Here is a 27,802-nt window from a genome sequence, read left to right as displayed (position 1 = left end):
CGCCCCCGGCCGGTGGTTCCCGAAGGGAAACAACCCCGTGGAGGATGGCCCGGGGGCGGCGGAGGGGGTGTGCGTGTGGCGGGCGGGGGCTGGGCCGCGCCCCGCGGCGGAGGGGGAGCCCAGCGCCGGCTCCCGCCCAGCGTCCCGGGGCCGCCGCCGCCGCCCGCGGTCAGCGTCCATCACACGGCTGCCCCATGGTGAGGGGGTGAGGGGCTGAGGGACCGGGGGCGGGCGGGGGCGGAGGGAGCGGGGACCAGCGGCCAGCGGGGCTGGGGCGGCTCCACTTTCGCTTTCGCTCCCCGTGCCAGCGAGGCGAAGGGAAGGAAGGGCCGAGCCGGGGCCTGGCGGGCGCACGGTGAGCCGTGGGTTGGGCCCTGCCGACGGGGCCGGTGGGAGCCGCAGCGCGGAGCGAGCGCCGGGCTTGCCCGCGACTCCCGGGGCCGGGCCCTCGGCCAGGCCGCGGCGGCCGCCGCTGCCCCCGGCCCGACCCGACCCGACCCGGGGCCGGTGGCAGAGCGGCGGGGGCTCGTCCTGCTCCCGGCCTGGCGGAGGGGCTGGGTGTGCCCAGCCAGGGGTGCCCCCGGCAGCGGCCGGGCCCGAGGTTCCCCCGCGGTCGGGTTGTGGGGTGTTGATCGGGACAGAACGTGTAACACCAGCTTGGGTTGTCTTGTTTACTTATTTACTTATTCTTCGCAGTGTGACAAATTGTTAAGCCTGGCATTGCCCAGGCTTTTAAAACTGTAAGTCAGGAAAAAAAGTAGTTTAGTCTGCTTGAAGCCTTTATGTAAGACTTGAAGCCTGTCTTTATTTTTTATGCTTCTCCTTTTTTCACGCTCGCCTTGCTTTTCCAGGGCATGGTACAGGCAGGGTAGGTCTCCAGAACTTGTTGGTCTTAAGCTGCACAGGGGAGGTTTAGGTTGGACATCAAGAAGAATTTCTTCACAAAGGTTAATTAGATATTGGAGTGGGCTGTTCAGGAAGGTGGTGGAGTCACTGTCGCTGGAGATATTTGAGGAAAGACTGGCTGTGCACTCAGTGCCATGGTCTAGTTGACAGGGTGGTGTTGATAGGTTGGAGTTGATAATCCCAAAGGTCTTTTCCAACCTAATTGATTGTATGGTTCTGGGGTGAGACCAGAGGTGTAGTTCTGTTAATATTCAGTATTAGGGCTCTGATTGCAGGTTGAGCTGTTGTGGTTTCTCATGGCAGGCATCAGCCCACCGCAGACTTGCTCCACCGGTTCAGCTTTGTGCAGAAGGTGTTCACGTGTTAGTCATTAGGTGTTTTCTGCCCTTCTGCAGCTGGCTTAAACATACAAATCCAGGACAAAATGCCTGTTGTCTGCTCTGATTTCTCAAAATGCAGTCATGTGCCCTTGCCTTGCCTGGATCAAGTTTGTGTTGCCAGGCAAGACACTAGAGCAAAGATCTACTGGGAGCCACAGCCTGACATGTACAGCTGCTGATTCTGGGTGTTCTGTGGGAGATCCCACAAGTGTGCCTGTTTATCTCACTAAGCAGTTTCATGTTACTTTGTGAACACGCTGGGGCTGGCGACTGTGCCTTATTTCAGCATAACAAAGTTATTTTCTTTTGATTCATTTTAGAGACAAAAAGTAAAAGATGTAATTTAGTCCCAAAGTGCAGTTTGTCTGTAGCCTACCAGAGGAGTGTGTTCCTCACTAACTACAGGCCTTGGCCAAGTGGGTGATCGTGTCACTGCAATTGCGGGGCCAGTACCACTCTAGGAAATGTTTCAGGTCATTCTGAAAGGGAGAAAGCTGTTGTACGTCCTTGTATTCTAGTTTATTTTATTTACAGGGCAAAATTTTTGGCCTTTCAACCCTTATCAAGAAGGCATTTATGCTGGAGGTACTTTTTCTAGTGGCAATGGTTGTCTAAAGTGTTGTGAGTGAATTAAAATCAAATCACTGAATTACATTGTGTTTCCCTGGGCAAGCAGAACTCCTGAGGTTTGTTGTCTATTGTCGTACTGGGTTTCAGGGGAGAACACTATGCAGTTTAACCAAAGTTCATGAGTGTTAACAAACAAAAGTTCATGAGTATTAACATTTGAGGTGTGTTAGCAGCATTTTCTGAAATTCATAACAAGTATGCTACCATACCTGGGAAGAATTTTACTTCTTGTTGACTGCAACTATGTGGCTTGTGCTGCTACAGCCTGCTTTGGATATGTCTTTTTTTATTTACCTAGTTGACTGAAAGTTATTCTGCATCTCAGTCTTGATCACTTCTGGGTTAGTGTTATTTCAGTCACTGATACTCAGATCCAAGGACAGAGGCAACTCCCCTTCCTAAGAAGCTGAAGCTGAGTGCAGTGTTTTCACTTGCCTGAGGAGAGTGGTTCATAAGCCAGACAGGGCTGCTACTCAGAGGGATCCTGACAGGATGGAGATATGGGCAGACAGAAACCTCAACAATTCCAGCAGAGGCAATAAGAAAGCCCTGCACCTAGAACAGGTTGGGAAGACTTGATGGAGAGCAGCCTTACAGGAAAGGACCCTGGTGTTGTGGTGGTTAGAGGGCTGGAGCACGTGGCATTCTAGGAGAAACAGAGGTGGGTTTGTTCAGCCTTAAGAGGAGGTGAAGGAAGGGGAGATCTTGCTGTTGTGGGTAGGAGCTGTAGAGCCAGGCTGCTCTTGGAGGTGCATGACATTGGGATGAGGAGCAGTGGGCACAAGCTGGTTTAGCTGCATGGAAGGTCTTCATGGTTGTGGTTTTGGTTTGGTTGGTTTGTTTGTCTTTAGCCTGGACAATAGTCAAACACTGAAGGAAGGGCTCTAGTGAGTGTGGAGTGTCCATCCATGGAGGTGTTAGAACTTTACTGGACAAAGGTCTGTGCAATGACATCTGATTCAGCTTGTACTGGATGGCATGTGAAAATCCTTGCCAACCTAAACTGTCCTGTTACTCTGTGATTGCTGAAAGAACAGGCGTTATTGCTTCAGAAATTAGTTGTTAAAGTCATGCTTAGGAGAACACAAATCATGTAAAGTATGGAAGGTTTCCTTGAAATTGCATCAGCAACAAGCAGAAATGCATAACGTCAATTTTATTTATTTAATGTTAATATGATATGAACGTTTAAAAAAGTAAGACGTTGCATTGATAATTTATGGCTTAGAATTTTTGTTGCAGAAGCTACTATACTATTTGAGAGAAAACTAATCAGGAGACCTGATGAAAATGTAAGGATTTTTTATATTTCTTTCTTAGTTTTTCGAACTTGCTGCACAGTGAATTTTAGGCAGCAGTATCTTTAAGAGTAGACACGGTCATGGAAGTTACTTTACTGTCAGGAAATTCTTAATGAGAAGAAAATGACTAGCCAGAGCTCTGCATGCAGCCAAGTCTTCAACATTCAGAATTCAGATCACCAACCCAAGGCACATGGCCATTGTTTACATCAACTCTGCTTTCACAGTGCTCCAGATTGTAAGTCATCTAAACTATCAGTTTTGACTCTCATCAATCTCCAGATGTCATGAAAGGTTAAGGACAAAGTTGTGGTGAATTTAACTTCATCTCTGCTGTATTTCTTCTAAGACAGAATGGGCTGTGTGTTTCTGGGAGTTCATGTTGTGTTACACATTCGAAGAATTTGCATCAACACTTCTTCAAGATGATTCCGTATTAAGGAAAAGCATGATACGGCTATTAAATATCTTTAGGGAACCAATTTTTAATTAATTCTAGCTCATAAACTCATGGATTAGTGTATAAGCTGCCAGGAAATTAAATGTCTGTTTGAGGAGGAAGTACTGCAGTTTGGAGTATGATGCTTCTTATCTTTTGGACATTATAAAAAAAAAATCAGTTCTACACACAGAATAGAGTTAACTGTGATCTGTGAGTGCCTCTTTCAAAAGTTAGGGACTGTAGTGACCAAAATATAATAGAATGTATTTTTTATCAGCTTGCATTTAAACTGCTGTTTTTGGAATGGTGAAAAGAGTGAATCAATGCAAAAGGTATAAAGTTCTTTTTGTAACCTGAAAAGTGTGAGGTCACCCATCCACTGCATGTTTATTTGAAGGTTGTTATTAAATGCCTTGGGTTAGAAGGGGATTTGTAAGACTATTTGATAGTGTGTCTTTATAATTTGAAGTGGGTATGATTTAGCAATGACTGCAAAGTCAGTTGATGAAATAATTTCCTTTTGAGGTTCTGGAAAAAGAAAAGATGTGTCATTGAAACCTTAAAGATTGACTTCCCCTAACTTGGTCTACTCTCAGTAAGCATTCAGCTTTCCACAGTTTTCAATTTCTTTGTTGATTGGGATAGATCAAAGGAGGAGAGTCTCCTGTTAGCATTCTGTTCTTCTGAAAAATGCAGCATTGTTTTATTTTTAACTATCTTCCTCCCTATACCAGAAGTGCTTTCCCTTTCTTGCTGGAAGATGCTTCCCACTTGGCTGCTTTGAGTTTGGAGCAGGTTTGTAGGTGTGCTCCCTGCAGCCTGCCCAAGAGGGCTGGGGCTGAACACTGAGCAGTTCAAAGACCCAGTGCCATCAGCTGGAGTCTGCCCCCATGTTCTCTCTGCCTGCAGGAATCACAGCTCTCACAAAAACACCAACACCCTCCCTCTGCGTTTTCACACGCTAGGCAGATGTGAGAAAAGTGATGTCTAATTTCACTGTTGATAATATGTGTGGCTGTGGAAAAACAGGAATGTTTTTTAACCTGTGAGTTCTGCCGTGCCTCACCTATACCAGGAGGAATATGCTGGGTTAATTAGTTTAAATCGATTTAGTTACTGAAAGAGGAAAATTGGGAAAGCTTTCTGATATGGTAGCTGAGGTACTTCAGGTACTTCCATATAACCAAGTTAGCACATGTCTTTTTACTGACACTTGTGACAAAACTTTCTCATACGTGTCTTCTTTCCCCTTATGTGCATGCAGCATGATGGAATTCCTTTATGTTATGCCTATGCTCTGTAGATAAATGCTATTACATACAATACTACACACCTCTTTTAGAGAAGTGAAACACAAAAATTATGTTTTACACTATGCAGGGAACAGAATTCAGGCTGCTTATGTGCCTACTGGTCCTACAAATATTTCAGTAGCCTATTTATACCCCTTGTTAGGTGATGCCTTAGTCATCGTCAGCAGGGAACATATGCAATTTGGGGTGCAAATCTTCATTCAGGAGCTCTTAACATTTCCAGGAAATGGAATTCCAAAATTAATTATATTCTGGTGTGTTTTCAGGACATGTTTTACAAATTTTAGGATGATTCTGAATGAGAATTGGCAATATGTGAATTCTGATCAATCAAAGCATCTAATTGGAAGGTTTTTTCCAAACCTTTTTATGTATCATTATGCTGTAAAACATTTGCCTCTGAGTTAATTACTTAGCTGCTTTTTTCTTCTTGTTAGTGTTAGGTTTTATGAAAAATTATCCCCAAAGCCTGCAAATAAGTAGAGACAATACATTTAAATGCAAACATCCAGATATTAATACTTCTTAGTTGTAGGTTTGGGGGATATGTGATCATCAGAAAGACAGATTTATCTTATTTTGATTTCTTTAAAAAGTGATTCAGGTTTAACTTTCTTGTTTAATTTTTTTTGTTTTAGGGGTTTTTACCTTGGTGAAGGTATATTGGACAACTGTTGACTTGAAAGCTGCTTTTAGGATGTCTGAAGATGAAGAAAAGGTTAAACTCCGCCGAATCGAACCTGCAATTCAGAAATTCATTAAAGTGGCAATTCCAACAGATTTGGAAAGGTTAAGAAAACACCAAATAAATATTGAGAAGGTTAGTGTTCACATTTTACTAATGTAGTTCTTTTTGCAGTATAGAAGCAGTCTCACTGAAAGATAATGTAGAGTTTTTGATGAGAAGTTGATGACAAAATGCTTTGATTCAAATTTGGCTAAAGATGAAAGTTCTATATTTGTAATTGTGTGCACAAAGGCCTTTACATTTGTAGTAAACACTGATGTTAGCAGTAGTTTGGTTGAAATACTTGTATGATAATTCATATATTATATCTTTTACATGAATTTTAGCCATAATGAATGTGTTAAAGTACTTTTGTGAGCTGTCATGATGATTTTCTCTTCAATAGTTTTTGTAAAATTAACTTTCAGCCATGCAAACCAAACATCCCTAGAGGTAAAAGGATAATTTTATAGAATCTGATTCTGTTTATTTTACAGGCTACTTTTAAGCAAAAATCACTAATTATGTCCAATTGCTTAGAGCAGCAACATTATTTACTTATGATGAAGCCAATATCTCTAACCTCATTTCATGAATATTGATTTAAACCTTAGGTTCCAGAGATAGTCCAAACAATTAATCTCCTAAATCACTGTTTGAAGAAACTATAAAATCAATATATAATGAAATTTGACCTTGAATACACCTTTCCAGAGGAAGTGGCTACCATAAATTCATCATCATTTCTTCTCAACTATATGAGAGTCCAACTTTCTGTTGACCATTTTGGAAGACTTAAAAGCTATAGCCTTTAAGAAATAAGTTCTCTGTAATTCTTCTTTCTTTCCATGTTTTCCCTATGAAAATTCTTGTTTTCTATAGTACATTTTATAGATTAGATGGCCTTTCACTCCAAGAGGGAATAAAATGCATGTGTATCCAAAAGAGGTACAGATGTCTGTAAGTTAGATAACAGCAATTGACTTGGTCGTACATTGGTACTACACTTCCTGTACTTGGTAGTACAAGAAGGTGGAGATTTTGTTTGGCTTACTGCCCTAGACTTTGTGGGTGATATGCAACAATCCTTTAAAAAAAAAAAAGTGCTGTAAGACACTTTTTCTCTCTTGCTTTCAAGAGAGAAAAATTTCATTTCATTGTTTCAATTTCATTTCTTGTACCCGTTTTAAAGGATGTTGCATGAAACACTTTTTACCTTTGGCTGGGGACCATTGTTGTGGTGGGAATATAGGTCAAGGTGACCAAAATGAGAAATGAGGGTATCTGAATCTTCCTGCAGTCTTATCCAAGTGTGGATGTTGGTGTAAGACATTTATTGAAGAGCTTTTAGCAGGAGATAGTATGACAAACTTTTGAGTTCTCTTTGTGTGCACTGGATACTTTCAAGGAGAGGTGGAAGGGATCCAAAGCAGAAGCATGAAAGTTTCTTTCTAAAGAGGGCTCTCAAGAGAATATTCATAGAGCAAAACAGATTAAGTGTCTGAGAGTAACCTAAAGTTTTATATTTTTACTTTATATTTTATTTTTATAGTTGTGGAATACAAACTATTTGGCTATAGCACAATTATGATTAAATTTCACAGAAATATGGAACTATAGAGTGATTTGAGTTGGAAGAGAAGCTTTAAACATCATCTAGTCCAACCCCCCGCCATGGGTTGGGAACATATTTCATTACATCAGGTTGCTCAAAGCCCCATCCAACCCAGGCTTCCAGGCCTGGGGCATTCACAAGTTCTCTGGGCAATCTGTTCTAGTTCCTCACCACCCCCATCAGAAAAAAATTTCTTATGTCTATTATCAGCTTACCCTCTAAACATTTAAAAGCATTGCCCCTTATGCAGTCACTACAGGCCTTAGTAAAATGTCTTTTTCTCCTAAGCCCTCTTTATTTCTGGAAAGGCTGCAATAGGGTCTCTCAAGAGCCTTCTCTTCTCCAAGCTGAACAATCCCAACTTTCTCAGTCTTTCTTCACAGGAGAGCTGTTCCAGCCCTTGGACCATTTTTGTGGCCCTCTCTGGACCTGACATAAGAGGTTAGGATTCCATAGATGTTTTTAATTCCTGGACCTCTCTTAGTTTTGCAAATATTTGTTCAGGATAAGATCATAGAATGTTAAAGGGTTGGAATGGACCTTAGAGATCATCTAGTCCCAGCCTCACTGCCGTGGGCAGGAGCACCTTCCACTAGACCCAAGGCCTTACCCAAACTGGCTTTGAACACTGCCAGGGATGGGGGGGGCATCCATGACCTCCCTTGGCAACCTGTGTCTCACCACCTTCAGAGTAAAAAATTCCTTCCTAATCTCTAACCTAAATTTCCCCTCTTGCAACTTGTACCCATTGCTCCTTGTCCTATCACTACAGCTCCTGGTGAAGTTTCCTTCTCTGGCTTTCTGGTAGGCCCCCGTCAGATACTGGAGGGTTGCAGCGAGGTGTCCACGCAACCGTCTCTTCTCCAGGCTGAACAGCCCCAGTTTGCACAATAAATAGTGTCAATACCATCTCTTCTCAAGCTTTACTATCCTTGAGGCCCCCAGGGTGAACACTGTCCAGGAGTGTGGCCTACTTTGTGTTGCATGACAAAGAGAAGTCAACACGGAGGAATTCTCTGACCACGTGAATGTCAGTGCATTAAGTCATTGGATTCTTTGGACTCGTCACTAGCATATTCTGAATTTTGAGGCAAAGTAATAAAACAATATATTAAGCAGATGAATGTGCTGAACATCTCTAGAAGAAATTTTGAAGAGCAGTAAAGGTTTCCTGAGGAATTTTTCTTAACTGGATAACAGGATTTTTTATTATTAGTTGTTTGGACAATGTATTACAGTCAGCCGAAATGAAATAGGTGGTTTTTCCCTAGAACCTCAGAAATTCCTGTTCCAGTACTCTTTGAGGGGTGACTAAATTGGAAGAGCTACTGTTGATACAGGGCTTTCTGTCCATTTTATTTTAAAGAACACTGGCAGTAATTTTAATGGCATAGCAATTTATTCAGAGGTTATTATTATTCAGTTTCCTGGAAGAATGACGTTAATCTGACTTTGTTGAACGCTAAACCTTTTATCTTCCATAGCACTACGAAATCCTAACATGAAAGAACTTTTTGCTCTGAAAATAAGTAGTAAATTTAGATTTCTCCTTGTATTTCAGGAAGCTGAGTAACTTATGATCCTTATTGCTGTGGCATCTAAAATGATGAAAATAATTATGGAAAGATAGAGACTATAGATAAAGTTTTTTATTGGTAACAAAGGTTATTAAGAAATTGAAGAATTAAACTTTACATAAAAATACCTTAGAAATCATGGTAAATATTTTGCCTTGTTATCTAAATAATTAAATAAATATTCTAATATTATCCAATGTTGTAAATACATTCTGTGATAGTTTCAGCACACATTCCAGGAGTCACAGCTTCTACTTCTATTACTTTATTACTCTTTTTCATGCTGAAGTCTCTGTATCATTTGTGTCAACTGCCTGTAGCAGGCACTGATTTGTTTGATTGATGAAAAGCTTGATATGTAATAATATGCATTTTTTCGCCAAACTTGCTCTCTGCTAATGTAATGGTTAGTCTGGCCTCTGTCCCATGGGAAGTACTGTATGGATAGTTTCCCACTAAAATTAGTGGAGCCTCATGGAGGTGCCAGATCTGGCCTGAAGGTTCTTGTAGCTGTATTTGTAACTATGTAGAAATGTTCAGTGTAAATGTAGACAGCAGCATTGTGTAATGAATGCCATTTTCTCTGTCAATAGTATCAGATACCTCGTTGTCCTGTATGACCAATACTGTTTATCCACTATTCCACTCCTTTCTCCTTCTTCTGCCATTTGTTCTACTGCCCACCAAGTGATTTATGCCACAGCAGTGTCCAGAAGGAATATCACTTGGATGTTAAAAACTGATACTGAAACCCTGGTTGTCTGTAATTCACTAAAATACATTGTACAAAATTTTTCACAAAATACATTGCTATTTACCTCTCGAATTTTGCAGTGGAACTGTTTATGACTCAACTTTCAGTTTTGGAAAATTAAAGTGATAATTTACCAAAGGTGGCTTTTTTCCTGCATAGCCAGTTGATAAAAATAGCGATTCTAAGGAGTCCTTTTCCTCTATTTTAGTATCAGAGATGCAGGCTCTGGGACAGACTGCACGAAGAGCACATCAACGCAGGACGAACGGTTCAGGTAAGGATATGAAAGTGGCTGTGCTGCTGATGGGGTTGAATTACAGACATAGTTCTGGTCACCTCAGGGATGGACCTTCAGAGAGACATACACTTGACAGGTGGGTTTGACAAGCAAGCACTCAGTTTAGTTTTGCTTCATTTAAAAGTTAGGGATTTCCTAATTGTGTCCTATGAGGCAAGTGCGGTCAGAAATGTTTCCATATTCCTGAAAAAGCAAAAGTTTGGAGACTGTGATCTTTTGCAAACTTTCCTCTTACATTATTAAATTAGAAGACAGCTCTTGCAATAAGGGATACTGCAACTTTCAAAGCATGATTTCAGACATAGAGAACATCTGGACTACTAGTTGGATGTGCACATCTGTTGTTAGGTACATGATATCATCAAGGAGGAAATACCAGCACATTTGTCAGCATGGGCATCATCTCAGTGACTTCACCCATGGTCATCCACAACTCAGCAAACAGGGAACCATACACTGTTTCTAAAAATATATAATGTCTTGATGAAAATGATGTAGAACCTCAGCCAAACATCAGCTAAATAGCACACAGGCAAAGTAGACTGTCAGCATAGAAGAACACAAGGACCACATCTGCAGCACAAAGTTTGCTGAGGCAGATGTAGCATCTGGTATCTGTAACAGCTGCATGCCAGTGTTCTGGGGACAGATGTGTGTTGGCCAGGAGAGGTACCTTGTGTTGGATTCACAGGTGTGGTTCAGAGGAGGGACCTGTCTTTGCTACTGTAAATGACCTATACTGCACATGGACGAGCAGGACTTGCCAACACAGGTGGCGTAGTCTTAAACCATTGCTCACAATTCTAACACTGTGAATTCCCATGTTTGTTTCAGTGTCTTACTGACTCTTGTGGGAAATTAGAACAAACTAAAAATGAAAAAAAAAAAACACCACCAAAACCAGCTCGCCTCAGAAAGAAGAACTTAATCCTGACTGAACAACAGAATTAGATAGTAGGCAGAGCTAGAGTTACATGTCACTTTTGAAGAATAGTGAGCTTTTTCTTTAGTGTAGGTGATATGATGTGACACATAAAATCCAGTTAATATTCCTGCTCATTGGAGGTTTGAGTGTATTTTGATTTTTCACCGAGTACTTTTGAAATTTTAATACAAGTTTATTCTTCATATTCAAAGAGGCTTCCAAAGGTGGAAGTTCTGTTAAAACAGTGGCATTTTAACAGGTGTGGTGTAGTAAGCATATATTTGCTTATGTCTGTTCTCTAATCTGTTTTCATATCTGAGTTGTGGGAAAGGCTTCTCTTGTAACTTTAAATTACCAGTATCATTTATTTAGCAAGACAAAAATCTATCAATAATTACAGAAAAAATAATTGTGTTGAAGATGTTATTTTTAGATATTTTAAGTGGTTTAATAAGAAAACTGCTTATATTTCTCTAGAAACGTTTGTATTTGTCTTGAATCTAAAGCTTGCTGTTTTTACTTACACTCAAAGTAAATTTTCTTAGGTTTTATTTAATGCTTATTGCTTCTAGCTCTGGATACAGATCTAGATGCATTAAAGTGGTTCACATTCTGATACCCAGAGAGCAGAATAAGTATCTGGGTCCATGCAAGAAGAGCAGACTGGCTCTTTGTTTTAATTAAATAGTTAGGAGTCTGGAGTACTTGATAATAAATTATATGACATGTAGAATGTGTTTGCCGTAAGCTGTTTAAATGTTTACTGATGGACTTGTGATCTGTTTGTTTGCAAAGAAATCAGATTAATTATTGTGATACCAAATGTTCTCTGCAGCACACACTTTGCTCTCAAAATTAGATGTTGTAAAAATACATTAGGAATCCCTAAGTCAATATTGACCCAAGGCATCTGCCACAGGTTTTAGACAAATATATGCACAGCCATTCTACATTTAATCCATGTGCACATAATTACCCATTTTTCTGAATTTTCAGTTTACCCAGAATAATTACTTCTGTTGTAATTTTGATGATGGTCAAAATTATAATAGAAGTATAGATGAGTGTAAATCTGTTGCTCTGCTTTCAAGTGACTGGATGACACATTAAAAACTTCTATAAAGGAAGGTGAAGAAAACAGATAAATCTTGCACAGATAAATCTTGTACTCTTTCACATGAAGAGACCCTTTCAAAAATATTGAGAAAATAGCTCTTGTGTATCATGTATTAGTTTTTCTGAACATTCTCTAGTATATTTTCATTTTTAGGGACAGTCCATGGACTTCTTATAATGTTAGAGCCTGAATGAATTTGCAGTTTTCTAGGCTTTGTCTGCATACATGCTGACTGTACCACACAATTAGTTAATTACTGCAAGGTTTAAGCTAATTTCAATGAAATGGCAGTATTTTGTTGTAACATCTAAGGACTGCCCTGATCATTTTGGTGGTGAGAGGAAGGGAAATGGTGCAGGTGCTAGAAAGGACATAAGATATTAAACTAAAAAAAAAAAGGAAAAAATGCAGTGGATGAACAGTCTGGCTTTAGTCTGTATTCAGCCCACAAAAAGAGACTCTGTTCTGCAAAACATATTTAGGCTGACATAGTCTCTCCACTGTATTACTCTAACCTGGAAAACTGCTTGAAAAATGTTAATCTATTTTTTCTTTATGGTTTCTAGTTCAGCTGAAAATGGTTTACAAGTTAAAGGTGGTTTCTGATCAGCTCTTTTTTGCATAAATCTTCAACGCTCAGGTTGTTGGCTCAAGGTGTGGTATGGCTCAGGTCTTCTGTAACATTTCTAAAATGATCCTCAGGTACCTCTCTGGCATACTGTGTAGATGTGCTGTGAGGGCATGAGGAGTAGTGTAGAAAACTTGTATTTCTGCAGGAGATTCTTTGTGGTTTCAGTGAAGGATCATGTAAAATCAGGTCATTATTACAGCCTGTGGCCATCTGCAGGGTAAAGATATCCTTAAACTCAGTTCCTTTGACCTGAGCCAAGAATTTTTTAAGACTTGAGGCACATGGAGTAGAAGTGAACTGATTGTGTGGTAGTGGTCCAGAAAAGCCAGATAACTTAGTGAGATATATAAATAGGAGAGCAGTCAGTGTGGTCTCTCCTACAGTCTCTTCAGTCAGCAGTAATAGGATTCCAGGTAGAATAGTCTGTTCAGTTTGGGCACCACACTTCCAAGGAAGGCATGAAGTGAATAGGGAGAGACCACTGAATGCAGTCAGAAATTGAGAGAACAGGACTTCTGGTAAAGATCAAGAAATCACTTATTTTGCCCAAAGAGTGTCCAAGAGCATCGTGCTGTCTGTCTGCAAACGTAGAGAGGATGGTTGCAAAGAGGACAAGGCTTGTCCTTCCCTATTTTGCACAGAGAGGATTAGAAATACCTGGTTTAAGCTGAGGCCAGAGAGATTTCTATTAGACATAAGGAAATGCTATAGTATACTGAATTCTGGCACTGAGGTATGAAGAAGGTTGTAGCTCTTCATGCAGAAGTCCTTTTAAGACCAGATTGGATAAACAACTGACAGAAATAATGTAGGGACAGTGGGTCATGCATTGAAGGGATAACTTCCCAAGGTTTTCACCAGTTCCCTTTTCCTACAGTTTTTGCGAGAAAGCCATTTGAAACAAAGATTCTTGTTTGATTTTGGAAGTTAATGGACCAAAATTGCAATTGTTATAAAGAAAAATTCTGTGTCTTTTGGATTGAATTTGGAGAGTGCGAAACTCTGAAGTCTCCACAAATGAAAAGAGAATTTTATATTACCTTCCTTGCTAAATAATCTTGGTTTTAAAAGTGCAATCAGTTGAGATGAAAGTGATACACTTTCATGCTCTACCTAGAAATTAAACTCAGTGCCATTAAAATTATTATGAGAAGAAGTCACAGTCATTTGCATATCCATAACATTTGTGATGTTACACCCTGGTGAGCTCCTGGGATGTGACTCCTCACAGCAGGGCTGAACTTTCCTGCTAGGCTGAATCCATTCACCTTCTGTTTAATTGACAGTAATTGGAACACAAGTCCTCCCTTCAAAACCACAAAGGAAGAGCTACTAAAATTAAATTTTACTACATAGGCTAATATCATCATCTGTTTCCTCCATCTTCTTGCTTAGAAATATTTCTCTTTGATAGCAAGGTAATAATGAGCAGTGGAAGTGAGGATCTGGTTTAGCCATTCCTTAGGGTATTTCATACCTCTTTAAGCTTCTCTTCAGGATCTGTGCAAACTCCCATCAGCCAGTTGTGTTGTGTTGGTCACTGCACAAACTTGTGATTTGCCCCAGCAACAGCTGCAATGGTTCAGATCCCAAGTAGAACTACATTTAAACTCAATTTCAACTGCAAAATTCTCCTTTTTCTTTAAAAGAAAAAGAAGCTGCTGTGGAACCATTGTTATCTCTCCCCAAACTCACTGTTGTCACTGTTTCACTAGTTTTTGTTTGTTTGACATGCATTTTTTTTTGTCTCCATTGTTGCCAAAGACAGGATAATAGAAATAATTTTCTTTACTGAATTAAAACAGCATGATCAACCTCAGTCCCTTGCATATAGCTCTAGAAATTAGAGGATTGAGTGTTGTGTTTCGATAGTCCCATTTTGTTACTTAAATGAAATTCCAAGATTCTATAAAACAAGAATTTTGGCACACGGTGCAGTATGAAAGTGGTGACATTCTCCTTTTCTGGGTACATAGGGGCACACCATGGGGAGAAGATACCAGGGAGCATGAGGTGGACTGAGATGAGGAATGGATTAGGAAAGTTACTGGCTACCATGTTTCTAATTCAGCTCAGTGTCTTCCACAGTTGGGGTTTTTTTGTCTCTCTTTCTTTTAATCGTCAATCAGTGGTTTTACCTGAGGTTAGTCTTGAATAATGCAGCCTAATTTGGCTAATAGTACTCTTAATTTAAGCATACAGTATAATCTAATCTAATCTTAGTAATTTGCCACATGATTTTAACAAATCAATAGTTCTTTCTTTGGAAGCTTGTGCAACAGGTTGTTGAATAATTTCCTTCCTTCTTCTCTAATTATATTTTCTACTATTTTTTTTTATAAATACTAAAAGCAATTAATTCCACTAGTGTATATAAATAAAATTAGTTCCATCTAGATCTTGCTTTTCCAGATAGTCAATTTTACCTCTTTAAGCATTATCTGTACCTGGTTTGTATTCTGGAAGAAAACCTTTCTATTTCTAATCACCCATTGGTGTCAATCCATTCTCTTGCTCTGTTGTGAGAAGAGTATTCAAATTAATTGGTAAATAAGCGACAAAGAATAGAATTTATTGTGTCACTGTAAAGTAGTGCAGATAATATATTTTTATTTATCTTTTTTTTATATATAATTAGATAAAAACTCTGTCCTAAAACAGTAAATGGTGTAATTTAAACTGTAAATTTTGTCCTTTCATTTGTAGGAAAAGAAAATTTGTGTGTATTTTTAAAGCCCAGGCAATTAAAAGCCCCTTTATTTTTAATGCAGAAATAATTTATCTCATGTGAAAGGCCTATACACATACTCTTGCTAGTTGTGAACAGTTTATATATCCTCAGAAGTCTTGAAACTAAAGAAGTATTTACATGTTTTATTAAATTTGATATTCCAATCAAACAAGTGTATTTGTTGTTCATCTGAAAAAAAAAAAAAAAAAGTAATCCTTCTCCTTTGTCCCTGAAGTTGTCTTCACAAAATGAAAGTTTTGGTGTAGTTGGGGGTTATGAATGACTGTATCCTGAGGTCCTGTGATCACCATAGTCACTTATTATTATAAAAAAAGCAAATTTTGAGAAGCACTCACTTACTTTATTCAGATATTATTGCAACTTGTTGCAACTTGTGTAAATATTTTGGTAAAGACCTAAATTGACCAGAGAAACAGAAACAACTTGAGCAATTACACAATGAATTAATTAGTTAAATACTTTAATTGAAACCCAAAATAAAACAAACTGACTTGGAGAAGTGGATAAAGTACAAAAACAACAACCAGAAAAATTCAAAATAGTGGTGGTGATGGCTTCAAAAATGTTTCTCCCTTGATTATAAAGATAATAGGTGCTTCCCAGGCACTGAAGGCATCTGGTGTTTTCACACAGTCAGCTACAAAATAACTCTTAATGCTCTTGCAGCAGCTCCGTGCCAACATGCGAGAGATGGAGAAGTTGTGTTTGCGAGTCCGGCAGGAAGACATCCCAGTTCTGCAGAGAATGATAAATCCCATTAAAGAGGAAGCTTCAGTTGCCATTAAGGACTTCCTGCAGCTGCATTCTGAATCTGCAGAAGAGCTTAAAAGGCAACTCAAAGGACAGGAGGATGCCTCTTTAACCAGATCTGCAACTCTAGGAGAAGGTAGTAGAATTTAATTTCTGTATTTATTGTATCTCTGTCATTGTATCCTGTATGCAATTTCTCTGACCAGATACAAATGAAGCAAACAAATAAGATAAATGAAGTAAACAAATAAGATTTCAGTTGAAGAGTACTGTTAATGAAGAAGTAGATTTCTTTCCCTACACCACACTTTTGCCATGCCCTGTGACTGAATTTTGATAAGCAGAAAATGCTTGAATATGTTAAAAAATTAAATATCTATGGCCTTCTGTGACAAAGGTGCTGTACCCTTGGATCTTGAAATAGTGGACTTTTCATAGGAAGCAGAATACTTTCATTTATGTTTCATGGTAGCTTGGCTTCTTTTGTCCCTCCTGAAAATCACTTGATCTTGTGCAAGTAATCGTTTTGGCCATTTTCATTGAATTAGTGAAGAAATACCAGGAAGATTTTTATATGACAGACAATGTAATACAGCATTGATGAAATATATGGAAAAAGAGAAGCAAGTTCCTAGGTAAGGAAGAACATCTCTTCCTTTAACATTTTAACTTGCTAACTGACAAGAAAGGAGTATAAATCCATTTAAATAAAAGATTTTGAAAACACACAGTGACATGCTAGAAATCAGATATGTTTGCTGGTCTTCCCTCCTTTCTGTAGAAAATGTCTTTTGATCTTTGTTCTACCATTCTCTCTTCAGGAGAAGTCTCTGTTATGCCCTGGTGCTGGCCAGTGCTCTCTCCTGATAATCTGTTGGTTGGTTCCATCAGGATTAAACCCTTCCCTTTTCTGTAATTAGATTGCTACAGTAGCAGTATTACTTAAAATGATCTGAGCATTTCATGTGTCCTAAAACTGAAAGAGCATTCTCAGGCAGTAGCACTGTAGAAGAACCTTCTGTCAGATTTGATTTCATGACCATTCTTGTTGCTGCATGCAGAACTACAAGAACTCTTTTCAAGTGTGATTAACAAGCCAGTGAGCCTCGTGGTTGAGCAGGGAGAAAAGGAGAATTGACAACCGGGCTTGCTTTCGAAAATGTCATGTGCAGTAGTATCAGAAAACCTTGTGAACATGGAGATAAATCAGACACAGTCACAGAACCCCTTGGGTTAGAAGGGACCCTTGAACCATCATCTAGATCCAAGCTTCCTGCCATGGACAGGGACACCTCCAGCAGACCAGGCTGCTCAGATCCAACCTGGCCTTGAACTCTTCCAGGCATCCACAGCTTCTCTGGGCAGCCTGTGCCAGTGCCTCACCACCCCCATTGTAAAAAACTTCTCTTTTACAAGGCCAGCAGAACAGACTGAATGGGCTTCTGACATAAAAATCTTGACCTCTTCAACACCTTCAACATGTTGTAGTTAGTTGTTCAGTAGTTTGTTCTAATATCTTTGTAGATTTCAAAGTCTCTTCTCTTGCAGTCCTCTGGGGACCACCTTATTCAAGTTCCCAAAAATATGCTTAACATTTCAAAGGCTATTTCTTAAAAATGCTCTAGAGTGAATTTCATCAAACCTTCAGACCCCAAATAGACCTAGCTCATCCAAATATTTTTAACCTGTTCTCTTCATGTTTCAGCCTCTCTCTTTCTTTCTTATTTAAATTAATTGTATCAAATACCTGCTTAAAGCCACCTTTTTATCTGGCAATGCACTTCCACATCCCTGGTCTTCCTCTAACTTCAAAAACATTCACAGGAACTTCCTTGCTACCATTTATGCCTCTTGGTAGTTGCAATATATTTATCTCCTGGTCTTCCTGATATTAACTTTCCATGCTTCTATGTTAACTTGTCCTCATATTGTATGTCAAATTCTTGACATCCAGGGCATTGAAGAGCTCTTGCTTAAGCCATAAACGACTTCCTCTGCATCAGGACAATTTGATGTCCTCTTCAGCACAGCCTGTTTTTAGTGTCTGACAGCACTTCTGCAGTCCTTTTTCTTTTAGGAACTTCTTCCATGTAATTCCTATTAATAGTTTTACCCAATTTGTTGACATCCCTTTTGTGGAGATCTCATTATTTTTGATATTCAGTGATTCCCTTCATATATATTGGCCATTACTTTCAGTCTCTTTGTGTGCTCTTCTCTGTTATGATCAGAACTAAATTTAAGATACCTCTTCTGTTGGTGACTTTCTGCAGTTGTTCTCAGTTCATTCCAATATTTCATTGGAAAGGCTTTGTTCTGGCTTACTGCTTCTGTTTTTTACACAATTATATAGGTAGCAAATGGGAACTAGAGTTTAATTTCAAAGTACAAGACTTTCTGAAATCTGAAATACCTTTGAACTACAGAGGATATTGAGAATAACAGCACTTCAGAAGGACAAATAAATTTATTAGAATGATGAAGATGAGAAGAACAGAAAAAATATTACAGGAATGACAGGCATCTGCAAATCTGCTCAGGAATGTGGAAATAATTCACCCCATTTAAAGTAAAACAGACAGGCAGACAACTAAATACAATTAAATAGTTTTTTTTTCAAGTTTGCCAGCCTGTGCAAGCAGCCTTGTTGAATTGCTAACCCAGACACAGTGTATTGCCTATTCTTTTGTGCTTAGAGGCTGCAGTCCTGAAAGCAAATCTTGGCTGTTGATCTTAATCAAAGGAAGTTCAATACGTGCCTGTTCTTTGTAGCATGTTGCTTCCCATCTGCTAGAGAAGGAAGGAGTTTACAAATTCAAATCTCCCATTTAGAAGGCATGTCAGTGATATGACACAGTCCCTTCCCCCATTCACCATCCTCAACTGAGGGCCAATAGAAATGGAATTTAATTGCATATTAAACAAATATTAACAAAAGGTGAGACTCCACTCTTAAAATTACTAAAATCTTTAGGCAACATATTGGATCTTCCAGAGCATTAGATTTTTATCTCGAGTGTAATGAGATGTAAGGCTCCTCTGTGAAATCTGCAGAGGTGTTTTGTATTATTGTATTTCTGTGGAGATGCTGTATAAATGAACTGGTAGAGTCACTTCCATTCTCAATTCTATTAAAACTGGTTAGACTTGATAAAAAGTGAAGTAGTGAATATAAATTTCTTGCTCATACTTTCAGCCCAAATGTGACCACCTCTTACCCTTCCTGTTCTTTACCCTAAAGTGAATAAAGAATTTTCATGCGTAATTTTTTCACCGATTTTTAGTTACTACAAAATGATAACATCTAAACCTACTTACGGTTTTAATTTCTTTGGAATGCGTGTCATGCAAAACCTTGATTTTACAACACTTTCAAGGATATGCTTTTCTGGAGTAGGTCAGCATAGACTGTTAGGAACAGACCAGAGCAAGGTCTTGGGAGGAGGTAACTTTGCTTAGTGAGATTTTTATTTTGCTTTTGAATTATGAATACTTTAATTTTAACCAACTTAGCATGCATGTGGTTGATTAGGGAAGAGTACACCTTTCTGGGCAGAAAAAACTTTATTTTGAAATAGGATTGTGTAGGATTGAAATGAAATAAGACCCTCAGAACACGTGATAAATGTCAGAGTATGTGGCAGAACAGTTTTCTCAAAAAATGCACACATTTTGATATATAATTAATTATATTGAAGGGGAAAGGAATATTTTAGAACTGAGTATACAACCTTAATTAATCTGAGGTTATTAATCAAAAATATGTTCAGGAAGAACAGGTGATGATTGTAGAACATGAAGTGCCTTCCGTGTCTGGATTCTTAAAGGAAAAGGGGCAGAAATACTTCAAAAGAAAAACAAGTCCAAGTCAAGCCCCAAAATCGCTTAGTGCATTCTTGTTACTCTGCTCACTTAGTAATTGTGTGTAAATATCAACTTCATTCATGTTAGACTTCTACTGAACTGAGAGTAGGAAGATGGGGTCCTTCATCTATTTTGAGATATTGGGATAAAAATGTTGAGAAATGGACAAATGTTATGAAAATGTATCATTTTTATTTTATCTTAAATTAATTCCATGAATAAGCATGCACTGATTTTCTTAAGAATATGATTATATTTATTTGTTTTCCATTGGACATATCTGTTGTTGTAACAGTTATATAATATTATTATCGTACCTTGGCACAATCGTTGGATCTAAAGGTTTTAATACAATATTTACACTTTAGTATTGTTAGATGTATCTATCCAGCCTTCCACTTTCTCTTGGGACTGCCTTCCCAAGAAAGGTAACACCTGTGTCCTGCTGAAGGAGCGATCTCCCTTCAGAAATTGAAGTTGTTTGAATTGAGATGATCTTTGCACTGTGTTTACATGTACACCTTCTCCAGTCTGCCTTCCAGACCCCCAAGCTCTTCCTCAGTCCTTGTATTGACAAGCCAAACTTGTTTGTTATTTTTCTTTATTGCCACTCAATTTGTTGTCCACAATTACAGGCGTGTCCATGACCTCGGCAGTGACTCTGGAGTGGGCTCTGACTGGAGGAGGGCTGTGTGAGCCTGTCCCTGTATCTGCTCTCCCCAGTGCCACTCAGTGTCTGTCATTCCCCGTTCTTACCACCATACTTTGTCCAAATGCCTTCTGCATTCAGTCCAGGTGATTTAGGGAAGAACATACTTGAGAATATCTCGTGTACAGCACTGAGCTGCAAATGTCTGCCATCCTCACAGTACCATTTACTCAAATGATCCAGCTTGGAATGCTGGGTACCACATTACTTGGGTTTCACTGCTTTTGCTTTGAAAGCTTTTTCCTCCAGCATCTTTTAGTTCTCAATGGCTGAAAATCAAACCAGTAGCATGATAATCAATCATAAAATGAGTAACTGTCTGTTCAGTTTTGGAAGCACAGTGTTTTTATGTGTTGTACATAAATGAAAAGTTTTTGTCCCAAGCCCAGTGTTCTCAGCCTGGTCGATACAAAATGAATTAAATGACCTTGAATTCAGGAGTATAATTTAGTATCATTTCAGGACTGGTTGTGAAAATGTGCTGATAGAAATGAATCTATTTCTTTGTCAATAACATCCTTTTAAGAAACTGTGTAGTGCTGTAAGGCATCTCCCTATATGATCATTTTTGGGGCTGTTGCTTGGCTTGAATTAGTTTAAGTATTAGGTTACCCTTGAGAAACTTTAGGAACAAGAAATTCTGCACACCACCTGCATCCTGGTTCAGTGCATTTATTTATAAACATCATGTTTCTCATTCAGAAACTTTATATAACACAGAAGTGAAGGATGGCTCCCAAAGTTTGATCCAGATCTACTCCCGCCTTCCGGAAATACCTCAGGAAGAAAATGCAGCTGAGTCCTGGGAAAGTTTAGAAGGGGTATGTTGGAACTGCCTCCCTGCCATGTTGGTGCTCTTCATTTTAGCAACTATCATAGAATAACATTTTTTTTTATTTATTTGCAGGACTTGGTTGAGCTCAGCCAGTTGGTGACTGAGTTTTCCCTCTTGGTCTGTGTAAGTATTAATTCTGCATTCTGTCCTACAGAGTCTCCTACAAAAACAGGGTGCATGGGTAACTCCCAGGTGGGGTTGGGTGGGGACAAAAACGCTGAGGATGTATCTCTCCTGTGATTCAGGCTCTGCCAACCTGACACTTTGAGGAGGTAGCAGCACTCTTTCAGCACTTGTGCTGGGAGTTGCTCCCAAATTCTTGTCAGTGGAGCAGCTGTGATGTTCCTGCCAGTGCACATGGCCACGAGCTGATCCTCAGCAGAAGCTCTGCTGTGTTGATTGCAGACTTCTACCCAGGTCCTATTAGTCTTTATAATTTCTAATTGTAATGGTGGTGACAGCTCTTCCTGCACAGGGTGTGTGTTTGTCAGGTATCTTTTCTCACTTAATCAGGAGTGCTAGAAAAATCCTCACTGTTACCATGCCTTTTCTCTGTTCTCACTGCATTGCCAAAATGTCGGTTCCCAATGTTAGTTCTTCCTGTGCCATAGGGAATTTAAATGCACAGTTCTCATCTCCTAGGAGAGTTCTTAATCTCCTTGCTATTGGGTTATTAGGGATAAATAACCTAGCTTTTATCTTTTCTGCTGAATATGTGCTGCTTCATCTATACAAAAATACCCAAGTAAGTACCATATAGACTGGAGAGGAACTGCAAAAATGTTCATTCATTCATTCATTCATTCTAAAGGTAAAAGGAAGAGGTCCTGTTCCCAGGACTTACTGGATTTCCCACTTAACCATCATTAGATATAATAGCAAGCATTTAAGGTGGGTGGACTGCATTGTAGATGAATACCAGAGCTGTGTATTCAGCAGTTTCTGACTTAGAAAGAGGCAAAAAGTTCAGAATGCCTTTTATTTTAAGCTGAACATCAGCCATCTCATTATTTTGTGACATAAAACAGCCTGCGTAGATTAGAATAAGAACAAACTAACCCACAAACCCCTTTATCTTCTGCTCCAGTGTTCCCTGGGAGAGGCTGCAGGGGAACCTGACTGACTGCATTTGGAGAAAGGATGGAATGTTTTTGTAAAATCAAACAGTAAAATACAGAGCAACATCAAGTGTATTTTCTGTGCTGTCACTATTTCTGAAGTCATTGTTCTATAATGTCGTAATTAAATACTTCTTCTTAGATTTTTTGATACAGCTTTGTATATTGAAATTAGTACTGCTCTTATAAATGCCCTTTATAGAATTTTTTTTGAACGTGAGACTCAGCAGGAAACAAAACAGGCTACTTTGGATTATTTTTCCTTTTGGACTGTGAATTCCTCTATCTATAGGAAAGATTTAGAAACCATTTTGTGTTGTTTTCTCTAACTGCAGCAAGACATTGTTTAATATCCACCCCATATTATTACTTAATAGTTTAGATTTTTTTGAAGTTAGTCTGTAGCTTCAGCAGAGTTTAGCAGATGCTAATCATGGAGCACCACTAAGGCTGCCGGGTGCAGATGAAAGCTGCTGTGGGGCCCTGATTACAGGCATTAAAATGGTGTGTATTGGCTCACTGCTGCTTCCCAGCAGGTTCCCTCACTCATAATTCCTTTGCATCTAGTCCCAGCAGGAGAAGATTGACAGGATTGAAGAACATGTCAACAGTGCTGCTGCGAATGTTGAAGAGGGAACCAAAAACTTGGGGAAGGTAGGGATCTGCTCCTGCTGGTGAATCAATGGTGTTCTGCCTCCCAGCCACCCTCTGTATTAACCCCATTGATCTGCCGTCTTTAATGCTGAGGGAACCAGCAATTAAGGAAATAAAGAAGAAATGACCCACAGGTAGCAGGGAAAAAAAAAATCAATCTCTCTTGTAATTTTCTATCACATCCAGGCTGCTAGAAAATACAATTATTTAATTTGGGGGGGCCTTTGAAACACTATTCTGATGGTTACTTTGTTTTACCTGCAAAGACAAGTGCAGTCAGTGACTGGCTCACAAGAATCACGTAAACATTAAACAAGAGGCTGATCATAACCTGTCATTGCCATCCTGTTCCATGTCAGTTGCTAAATAAACCCCAAAGCTGCAGTCAGACCCATCACTGAAAAATCTGAGCATTTCCTCAGTTTCTGATTTGATGTAAGGATGCTGACCAGGTAACACCCAGTGTACACAGCAGCTAGAACCACATGAAAGGACTTGGTTCACAACTGCATACACAAGACAGGATTTTGAATTGGTTTTAGCATGTTCTGTCATACTTTTTCTAAATACTAATTTGTAAAGTTTATTTATCACTGAGCATTCATGTCATTGCCAAGAGCAGTGAGGGGAAAATGCACATCACCACAGGCAAGTATTCTGACTATTTTTTTTTTTCCTTTACAGGCTGCAAAATACAAGCTGGCAGCTCTGCCTGTGGCAGGTGCAGTCATTGGTGGAGTGGTGGGGGGTCCTATTGGTCTCCTTGCAGGCTTCAAAGTAGCAGGAATTGCAGCTGCACTTGGTGGTGGGATTTTGGGCTTCACAGGTGGAAAATTGATACAAAGAAAAAAACAAAAAATGATAGAGCAGGTCTCTTCCAGCTGTCCAGAGCTTTCTCACCAAAGTGCCAAAAAATCCAGCTGAAGTATAGATTCATTATGGCCAGGAATAACAGTGTAGTAGCTGAGCTAATGACAGACTTGGAGCCTTGTGCTTTATATACAAGGCTGAGTTGTGTGAATTTTGATGACAGTTCTGCTCCTTGGGAGGGCTGAAAAAGTCGTGTCAGAATTTCTCTTTTCAGACACGGTGACATCAGTCTTTTGAACATTATATGCATAACTTTTAATTACATAATTCTTAGGTAAGCTATATTCACAGCTATAATAGTGGGTGACAGGTGCTTCATGCCAAATTTGCACAAAGTGTCTTGCAGACAATGCAAAGAGATACTTGGAAAATCCTAGTGCTTTCCCATAAATGCCATGAGAAGCTGGAGCTTTTATTGTAGTACTCCAAAGAAAAGGAAATAAATGCCATCATTCTTTCACACTCATAGTATTTTAAATTTACCTTAATTTATGTGGATTCACAAACTCTTCCTGTTATTCCCCAGGATATGACCGACTATGCCTGTTTAATAATACACAGGGAAGCATGTGCTGTTGTAAGAAAAGGTGAGAATGTTGAGTGAGCAAAGTAAAAAAAGTTATGTATATATCACATCAGCACTGGAAGGAGCTTCTCCCCTTTTCAGGCAAGGCAGTTGATTTGTAAACTCCCCACCTGGCTCAAAGTGTAGTTGTGAATTGAACAGTCTAAGCAGCAACCCTGCAGCACTGCTACTGGAGGGTAGTAATTTTCCATAGCTGTTGAGCTCCTTGGCTTGTCCTGAGAACACTCTACAGGATGAAGAGCCAAGCTCTGGCATTCTGGACCTGAAGCCTCACACGTGGAAGCAGCACTTATTGCAGGATGTTGCCTTTGCTTCTCCTGGAGCCCAGAGCGCCCTGGTGGGAGAGCTGAACAGCTTCCCTGGAGGGCAGCGCTGCAGCCAGGCCCACTCCCTCCACGGGCTGCTGTCCCTCAGGGCTGGTGTGAGGCCCAGGCCAGCAGAGAAGCAGTGAGGGAGGTCCCTTCACACCGGCAGTGCCGGCTGGCAACCCCAGAGGTGGGGACAGGGTTGGAAATGTCAACCTGATAGAGCTTATGGCATAAACCAGCCTTGTTTGGGCAGCTGCACTCTTGCATTGCTCTCCAGTGCCAAAACTTCTGCTTCCATCCACACTGCAGTGTAGCTGCTCAGCCTCTTCAAGATTTTGGGACATGCTGTGAAGCCTGTATGGGGTGAGATGCTGGCAGTGCTTTTGCTTGCTTTTTATAGTGGACACCTGTTATCTTACTCTCCTTAAGAAGCGTTTTGCTTCTGGAGCTTTGATTGTTAAATGCAAAAGTGTTAATGTGTTATTATTGTCATATAATTGTACAATTGTCACATAATTTACTGTTCTGAACATGGTCCTACCTCCACCCTTTCAGGACACTTCCCACACTACTGCTGCTACTGTTTGGGGGAACAGAAATTGAGGTTGGGAAGCCACTTTTTGAAGTTTTTAGATTGGTCAATTCATCCTGAGCTCTGCTTGAGTTGTTTTCTTAGGTGCACAGTGAAGTCAGTATTGAGATAAGGCTCCCTAGCAGGGAACATGGTCCAGGGCAGTGTACTATAGAAAGAGCTCCCTTTCAATAAGCAGTACTTTGATATCATCACTGGAAATCACTGTCTGCTAATGACAGATGATGGGGTTTTGTGCCTAGAGACATTGTAAGCAACTGTTAGTTACAGCACAAATAACTTCTTCTAAGCAGTGCTTCCTTATTACTTTTAAAATACTGAAATTGCTATCAGCCAGAGCATTATGTCTATTTTAAGTAGGTCTGAGATTCAGGGAAACAATGTGTGCAAGAATAGTTTTCACAAGTAATTGCAGACATTGTCAAAACTGCATGTGTTAAAGCCTCAGTGCCTGCACTGGTAAAATCAGCTGGAGTGCAAAACATGACCTGAGTAATTCCACTCATTTGCTTCTGACAGGCAAAAAGCCCTTTCCTTTCAATGCATCTACTTCAGATGTAAACACAGTTAATGAGCTTGTAACAACTTCATAGTGAGGCTGTTCATTCCTTTGATATTTATTTTCTACATTTAAAGGAAGACACTAAGGAAAAAAGTGTTCTTAATGAGAAACTGGTTGATTTTTTGTATGATCTTCAAATGTGCTCTCTGCTTTCCTGCTGTATGCTGTGAAACCTCGTGCATTTAAATGACAACAGCCACATCTGCGATGTTGTGGACTCCATCCTCTCCCCCCAAACTGAAATAATGCCAGGACAATCTAAATTCGAAAGACTGAATTCCTGCCCCAGCTTATACAAATTCAGCTTGGTGTGCACTCATTTTATGAAATGTCTACTACAGAAACTGTTCTTCCCCCTTGCATCCTTGTGGAACAATTTGAAATCATTGTGTACACACTAGATGTGGGAGACTGTTATTTAAGCTATGATATTTTAAAATAGGTGGATTATTTACATATGCAAAGAAACATCAGCATGTGAGTAACCAAACTAGCAATTAAATTGCTAGGCATGTTACTCAGAAGAATTGTAAGATATAAATAATTCTTTCAGATGAAATAAAAGTTTTTGCCTACGAGACTGGTTGGAGCATTTATTGAGAACACCAGGGTTTATTTCCTTTCAGCATCTAAAAGATTAATCCCTCCCAAATTTTACATTATTAAAATAATTGCACTACCAAGATACAAGAATCCTGTAATGAGTTCCCAAACACATACTTCAGCTATCGAAATATTTACATTGACTGAAATGAATAGAAGTTCCTAAAATGTCACAGGCATCCAGTAACTCATACACACACAGTGGCTCAGAAATGGACTCAAGTTCAGTGGAACACAGTTTGGAATGGTTTTGTTCCCTAAGGGGATAACACTAATATTTTTGACAACTTCTCCTGGAAAAGCTGTGAGAAGTGTTAAAGGGAGTGGGAAGTTGAGCACCAAATGGTTAAAACCACAGATGCAGATGTTCAGACTGCAAGGGCTCAATTTGAAACACAACTTGGATTTTGACAAGCACTTTGCTTTCTCAGGTAAAGGCTCAAATGCCCCTCAGCAGAATGGGCAAGCCCAGCTCAGCTTTAGCTGTTCAAGATCCTGCCTGCAAAGAGAAAAGGGACTCGAGCACTGGTGCAGCTGGGTCAGTGGTCATCAAGAACTCAGGAGTATCAGGTCCAACTCCAATGAATGCACCAAAATTACTTGAGCATGGAACTGTCATAAAACTGTTACATCTAACCCTCAGCCTAGTGCTGGGGATGCCAAAGCTCTGGGATAAAGTCCTTACCCATAAAAGCAAACTTGAATTAAGGAAGGGCAGAGGGGGCTCATCTCTTGCACTTCCTAGCTGAAAGCACCAGCCAGTGGACTGCTGGGTGGATGATGATCATCTCTCTTCAGAAAGAGAAGTTTAGGTATTTTCCACCAAACAGCAGTTTTAAATCCCATTCCTCCAAGAATCTCAAGGAAAAATAGGAGCCTCAGAGGAGTAAGGTAAGTACTTGCAGGTATCATGTAAGAATTGCATAACACAGACTTGCAAATAATAAGTGTCAGCCTTAAAACCACACCCTGCTCACATCTTT

At 39.7% G+C, this 27,802-nt stretch overlaps 1 protein-coding gene across 3 annotated transcripts; it reads left to right on the top strand.

Annotated features, from left to right (window-relative positions):
• On the top strand, positions 1 to 26,792 carry STX17 (syntaxin 17). 3 transcript variants are annotated; one of them, XM_071455912.1, is made up of 8 exons: positions 1 to 197; positions 5,611 to 5,792; positions 9,854 to 9,919; positions 16,038 to 16,254; positions 21,394 to 21,512; positions 21,599 to 21,649; positions 23,212 to 23,298; positions 23,983 to 26,792. In XM_071455912.1, exons 2-8 carry the CDS (start codon positions 5,670 to 5,672, stop codon positions 24,220 to 24,222), a joined length of 903 nt encoding a protein of 300 aa, XP_071312013.1. In that variant the 5' UTR covers positions 1 to 197; positions 5,611 to 5,669; the 3' UTR covers positions 24,223 to 26,792. The 3 variants fall into 3 exon arrangements, with proteins under 3 accessions (XP_071312013.1, XP_071311998.1, XP_071312004.1); XM_071455897.1 differs by having other exon boundaries at positions 16,035 to 16,254; XM_071455903.1 differs by lacking the exon at positions 1 to 197 and adding an exon at positions 262 to 355 and having other exon boundaries at positions 16,035 to 16,254.
• Positions 26,793 to 27,802: the final 1,010 nt, after the last annotated feature.

The sequence above is a fragment of the Agelaius tricolor genome, unplaced genomic scaffold, assembly GCF_023055355.1.
Source record: "Agelaius tricolor isolate 1412-34295 unplaced genomic scaffold, bAgeTri1.0.p SCAF_2, whole genome shotgun sequence".
Classification (NCBI taxonomy): Eukaryota; Metazoa; Chordata; class Aves; order Passeriformes; family Icteridae; genus Agelaius; species Agelaius tricolor.
The sequence above is the reverse complement of the archived record's forward strand: the minus strand, read 5'-3'. Positions and strand labels throughout refer to the sequence as shown.

Bases quoted from the DNA above. Each gene is read 5' to 3' on its own strand.
- STX17 (XM_071455897.1), top strand. From the start codon at position 5,670: ATGTCTGAAGATGAAGAAAAGGTTAAACTCCGCCGAATCGAACCTGCA. The intron at 9,920-16,034 runs GTAAGGATATGA...ATGCTCTTGCAG, and splicing joins ACGCAGGACGAACGGTTCAG to CAGCTCCGTGCCAACATGCG. The intron at 23,299-23,982 runs GTAGGGATCTGC...TTTCCTTTACAG, and splicing joins GAACCAAAAACTTGGGGAAG to GCTGCAAAATACAAGCTGGC.